This window comes from Lactuca virosa, chromosome 8, assembly GCF_052849685.1.
Source record: "Lactuca virosa cultivar CGN04683 chromosome 8, Lactuca_virosa_CGN04683_v6, whole genome shotgun sequence".
Taxonomy (NCBI): domain Eukaryota; kingdom Viridiplantae; phylum Streptophyta; class Magnoliopsida; order Asterales; family Asteraceae; genus Lactuca; species Lactuca virosa.
Genome location: NC_136433.1, coordinates 104,707,390 through 104,713,680, shown reverse-complemented (window position 1 = coordinate 104,713,680; position 6,291 = coordinate 104,707,390). Strand labels below are relative to the sequence as shown.

The 6,291-nt window shown below is 43.0% G+C and overlaps 1 protein-coding gene across 1 annotated transcript; it reads left to right on the top strand.

Moving 5' to 3' along the window:
• Positions 1–530: 530 nt before the first annotated feature.
• On the top strand, positions 531–3,194 carry LOC145130690 (uncharacterized). The gene is made up of 2 exons (XM_079065457.1): positions 531–2,112; positions 2,710–3,194. The coding sequence occupies exons 1-2, from the start codon at positions 531–533 to the stop codon at positions 3,192–3,194; spliced, it is 2,067 nt and encodes a 688-aa protein (XP_078921583.1).
• The last annotated feature ends 3,097 nt before the right edge of the window (positions 3,195–6,291 follow it).

Genomic DNA, 6,291 nt, shown 5'->3' with positions numbered 1-6,291 from the left:
GAGACACGCAACATAAAGTCAATGAAGTAGGTACATCAAACCTCGAGTCTCAAATCAAAGATCTAACCTCCGTTGTCCAAAAGCTAGTCATCGGACAAACTCCAAAAGTGATGGTTTGTGGAATATGTGCAACAATGGGACATCCTACGGATATGTGTCCCATTCTCCAAGAAAATGCGGAACATGTGAATGCCACGGAAGAATTCCCAAATTACCACAACAAGCCATCCGGTTACCAAAATGCATATAATTCAATTTGGAAGCCAAATCCCAACATGAGCTACAACCCAAGACCATTGCCTCAAAATGCATTGGTTAGACCTTCCTATCCACCACCACAACCTCATTACCAACATCCACAACCACACTATCAACCCAAACCACATCCTCCACATCATCATCAACAACCCCCTCAATCCCAACCAAGTAGCTCTGTAATGTCTCTTGAAGACATTGTCAAATCCTTAGCCACTAGTACCCAACAATTCCAAAAAGAGACAAGAACTAGTATCTCCAACCTTGAAGCACAAATGGGAGATATAGTTACATCCATAAGCAAGTTGGAGTCCCGTGGGAACCAAGCCGGAGAAGGTAGTTCAAAGAAGGTAGTTCAAAGAAGAAGCCAATGTGGCAAACAAGCCGGAGAAGGTAGTTCAAAGAAGAAGCCAATGGAAGAGGAGGAAGAAATAGAAGTCATTCCCATTGAAGAATCTATAGTCAAGAACGGTGCACAAGCCGGAGTCCCAAAGAAGACTACCCCTCTAGTGACTCCAATAGCCACTCAACCGCCATTCCCCTCCCGACTTGCAACTTCAAAGAAGAACATGGAGGAGAAAGAGATTTTGGACACCTTCCGTAAGGTGGAAGTAAACATTCCTTTACTTGATGCAATCAAACAAATTCCTAGATATGCAAAATTCTTGAAAGAGCTTTGCACCAACAAGAGAAAGTTGAAGGGGAATGAGAAAATCTCAATTAACGAAAATGCATCCGCGGTTTTACAAAGGAAACTTCCACCCAAGTGCAAAGACCCAGGAATGTTTACAGTTCCTTGCAAGATAGGAGATGTCACTTTTAGTAGTGCCATGCTTGACCTTGGTGCTTCTATTAATGGCATGCCTTATTTGGTGTATGAATCATTGAATGTTGGTCCTTTAAGTGAAACCGGTGTCATAATCTCTCTTGCGGATAAATCGAGTGTCTTTCCTAGAGGTGTTTTGGAAGATGTCCTAGTGCAATTGAACCAATTGGTCTTCCCAGCGGATTTCTATGTGATTGATCTAGATGAACAAGTGTCCTTAAAGTTGGGTATAATTTTACTTGGGAGACCATTCTTGAAGACGGCTAGAACAAAGATTGATGTATATGCGAGAAGCTTAACGATGGAGTGTGATGGGGAAACAATAAGTTTTAACATCTACGATGCTATGAGATATCCTAGTGATGTTTCATATTTGTGTTTTGTTGATGTTATTGAACCATTAACCCAAGAGTTGTTCGAGTTGTCTAATGGTGACATGTTGGAGATGATTTTGAGCAAAGGGTTTGATTGTGGAAAATTAGCCAAGAAGTTGAAGCTCTACTCACTAGACCCCGAAGTTGAAAGATTGGTTAACAATTTGGAGATCAAGAAAACCACTCAATTTAGTGTGAAGCAAATTGAATTACCTCAAACTCACACAAGATTGCCACCCTCCCTTGTTCAACCACCAGAATTAGAATTGAAGGTCCTTCCTCAACACTTAAAGTATGCGTACTTGGGAAACAACGAGACTCTTCCGGTCATCATTTCAACTCACTTAACCGAGTGTGAAGAACAGCAACTCCTCAAAGTATTGAAGGAACATAAAGAAGCAATGGGTTGGATGATTGCGGATATCAAAGGGTTGAGCCCCTCCACTTGTATGCACAAGATTTTGATGGAGGATGAATGCAAACCGAGTCGGGACGCACAAAGGAGATTGAACCCGCTAATGATGGAAGTTATGAAGAAAGAGATATTAAAGCTTCTTGATGCAGGGGTGATCTATCCAATCTCGCATAGCAAATGGGTGAGCCCGGTGCAAGTGGTACCGAAGAAGACGGGGATTATGGTGGTCGAGAACAACAAAGGTATGATGGTCCCCACCTGTGTGCAAAACGGGTGGAGAGTATGTATTGACTACCGCAAACTCAATGCAAGCATGAGAAAAGATCACTTCCCATTACCTTTCATTGACCAAATATTAGAAACGTTGGCCGGGAAATCCCATTATTGTTGTCTAGACGGGTACTCCGGTTTTCACCAAATCCTGGTGGCACCGGAAGACCAAGAAAAGACAACATTTACATGTCCATTTGGCACTTTTGCATACCATAGAATGTCATTTGGATTATGTAATGCTCCGGCAACTTTCCAATGTTGTATGGTTAGTATCTTTTCGGAATATGTTGAAAATATAATTAAAGTTTTCATGGACGATTTTACGGTATATGGCAACTCCTTTCAAGAGTGTTTGACCAATCTCACCAAAACCTTGAAAAGATGTATTGAAACGAATTTGGTTTTAAACTTTGAAAAATGTCATTTTATGGTGAGTCAAGGTCTTATTTTGGGTCACATTGTGTCAAAGAAAGGAATTGAGGTAGATAAGGCCAAGATTGATGTTATTCAAAGCTTACCTTACCTGACTTGTGTTCGGGAAGTTCGTTCCTTTTTGGGTCATGCAGGTTTCTACCGGAGATTCATCAAGGACTTTTCAAAGATAACAAGACCAATGTGCCAACTCTTGCAAAAGGATGTTGATTTCGAGCTCAATGAGGCGTGCAAAGAAGCTTTCGACAAGCTCAAAGAGTTGCTTACATCCGCTCCCATCATGCAAGCACCAAATTGGGATCTCCCCTTTGAGATCATGTGTGATGCAAGCAACTATACAATAGGCGCCGTTTTGGGTCAGAAAAATGGAAGAGCCTCTCATGTGATCTACTATGCATCGAGAACACTAGACAATGCTCAAAGCAACTACTCTACCACGAAGAAGGAGCTATTGGCCATAGTGTTCGCTTTGGAGAAGTTTAGGCAATATCTACTTGGCACCAAAGTTATTGTATATTCGGATCACGCAGCTCTCAAGTACTTAATGACAAAGAAAGATGCAATGCCAAGACTCATCCGGTGGATTTTACTATTACAAGAATTTGATTTGAAAATCTGAGACAAGAGTGGATGCGAGAATCTTGTTGCCGATCACCTAAGCCGAATCACTTCAAACGAGACTCCTCTCCCGTTGCGGGATGAGTTTCCGGATGAACATCTCTTTTCCCTTACTTAATCTACTCCTTGGTATGCCGATATTGTTAACTTTTTGGTCACAAAAAGGTATCCCGACACATTCACACGTGCTCAAAAAGATAAATTGAAAAGTGATGCAAAATATTATGTGTGGGATGAACCTTATTTGTGGAAACATTGTCCCGATCAAATTATTAGGCGATGTGTGCCCCAACAAGAGCATCAATCCATTTTGCAATTTTGTCATGAATTTGCTTGTGGAGGACACTTCGGACCTAGCCGGACCTTGAGAAAGGTCCTTGATTGTGGACTATTTTGGTCAACCATGTCACGCGATTGTTACTTGTTTTGCAAAAGTTGTGAACGGTGCCAAAGGACGGGGAACATTTCGCAAAAGAACCAAATGCCTCAAAATCCAATCCTTGTTTGTGAAAATTTTGACGTATGGGGGATTGATTTTATGGGCCCATTTCCCGTCTCATTTGGCAACGTTTACATATTGCTCGCGGTTGACTATGTCTCTAAATGGGTTGAGGCCAAAGCCACAAGATCGGATGATGCCAAAACGGTTATCGAATTTTTAAAATCTAATGTCTTTGTGAGATTTGGTGTGCTTAGGGCTTTGATTAGTGATAGAGGGATGCATTTTTGCAATAAGATGATGGAGGCCTTGCTAAAAAAGTACAACGTGACCCATCGTGTTTCTACCGCCTACCACCCTCAAACAAACGGTCAAGCGGATGTTTCGAATCGTGAAGTGAAGAGTATTTTTGAGAAAACAGTGAATCCGACAAGAAAGGATTGGAGTTTAAGGCTTGATGATGCCTTGTGGGCCTATCGGACCGCTTACAAGACCCCGATAGGCATGTCTCCATTTAGATTGGTTTTTGGAAAACCATGTCATCTTCCCGTGGAATTGGAACACCGTGCATTTTGGGCGGTCAAACAATGCAACTTCAACATTGATGAGACGGGAAAGAATAGGAAGCTTCAACTTCAAGAGTTGGAAGAATTAAGAAACGACTCTTATGAAAACTCGAGAATTTACAAGGAGAAAACGAAGCTTTTCCATGACAAGTCCATTACCCGCAAGCATTTTGAGCGAGGACATAGGGTTTTGCTTTACCACTCGAGATTGAAATTATTTCCCGGAAAGTTGAGGTCAAGATGGATAGGTCCAGTTGTTGTGCTAAAAGTCATTGAGCACGGAGCGGTTGAGATCCAGAGTGAAGAAACGGGGCAAATCTTTAAAGTCAATGGACATCGTTTGAAACCTTTCTATGAAGGTTTTAACGCAAATGTCTTAGATGTCATCCAATTGGATGCCCCGGTATACTGAAATCGAAAGGGAAGGACGTCTCGCCAAAGACGTTAAAGAAGGGCATTTTTGGAAAACTTCAAGTTTTCATCTTTTCTAATTCCGAATAAATGTCATAGATAGATCCTTTTTTCATTTCACATTTCTTCTTCTTCCTTCTTGCAATAAAAGAGTGTTGGATTTTAAGGCCCGGTGTGCGTTTCGGTCAAAGGGCGAAAATTGAGTAAATTGCTGCAGGATACACGCGGACCGCGTGTACTCGGGGGTGTGTCTGCGTTAATAAACAAATGGTCCGCGTGTGTTTCCCAATAATGTTCGCGTCCAACATCAAAAGGCAGAAGGATTTCATGTTATTTCACGCGGACCGCGTGAGCTCATGGGTTTGTCCACGTGTTTATACAAACGGACCGCGTGTGCTCGGAAAGATGACCGCGTGAACAGTCGAACAAATGGACCGTTTTCAGAAACCACACGCGGACCGCGTGTACTCGTGGGTCCGACCGCGTGTTTATACAAACGGACCGCGTAGGATCCCTAGATTCGTCCGCGTGTGAAGAAGGCAAACAGAAGTGTAGCGGGGTAATTCACGCGGACCGCATGTACTCGCAGATGTGTCCGCATGACATGTTGACTTTTGCTGACCCGTGATTTGACCAGGTTTGACCACGAATTTAATCCCTAAACCCCCCCAGCCGGCCCTCTTCTTCCTTCTTCTTTTACTTTCTTTCTCCAAACTCCATTAGAACACCGCCATCTCCACCACTAAAACTCAATTTCTTGTCAAACTGCCGGTCGGAATTACGTGAAACCACCGCCATTCTCTCCCATTTTTCGAGCTCTACAAACCCCACCCAAAATCCAGTCCAATCCGTTGCTGCAATTTCGGGCGCCACCACCACCATCTCGCCACTTTCCGACCATTTTCCGGCCAACTCCAGCCACCTCTCGCGGTTCCGACACCACCATTCTGCTCCTCTTGGTCAAGGCTAAAAACCCCACTAAAAATATCTCTCAAAGCTCGCCGCAAAATTTTGCCGGAATCCCAAGCCGTTGCCGGATTTCTCGGGTTCTCGCAGTTAAGTTTTTCTCACGAGATATTGAACAAAGCTTAAAGGTTGGGGTGGAGAGTTGCAAGATTTTCAAATCCCGAATTTTCACGTGCAAAAATATCACGGGTACATTCTTTTCTAGACTTTAATTGACCAATATGCATGTTTTAGAACAAAATTTATATGACATCGCATCAATTGAGTCTTGATAATGTTTCTTGCATTGAGTGTTGAATCATTTTAGAAGTCCATAGGGAGTCGATTGGTGATTGGAATTGAAATACCATTTGTCGGGATTGTGGTTCATGTAGTTGTTATTTTTTTCTTACAGGTAGGCCATGTCCACATCTAGAAAACACTCGGCTGCCGCCCGAGGCAAAGCCCCCGCCGGAGCTCAAAATGATGCACCCGACATTCCAAGATTTCGGGATGCCAAGGCGGCCGAAAATTACACGAAGAGTTTGCCTAGAAAGGTTGCCTACACTAAATTTGTGTGCAAACCCACGCTCATCTCATTAGGGGTTCTTGAGGGGGTCACCCAATTGTTCCGTAACATCGGGTGGGAAAACCTTCTCAATCTCATGGCGCACACTTACGAGCTCCCTACTAGAGAGTTTCTTTCCGATTGCGGGTTAGATAGCGAAAAGAAAAAA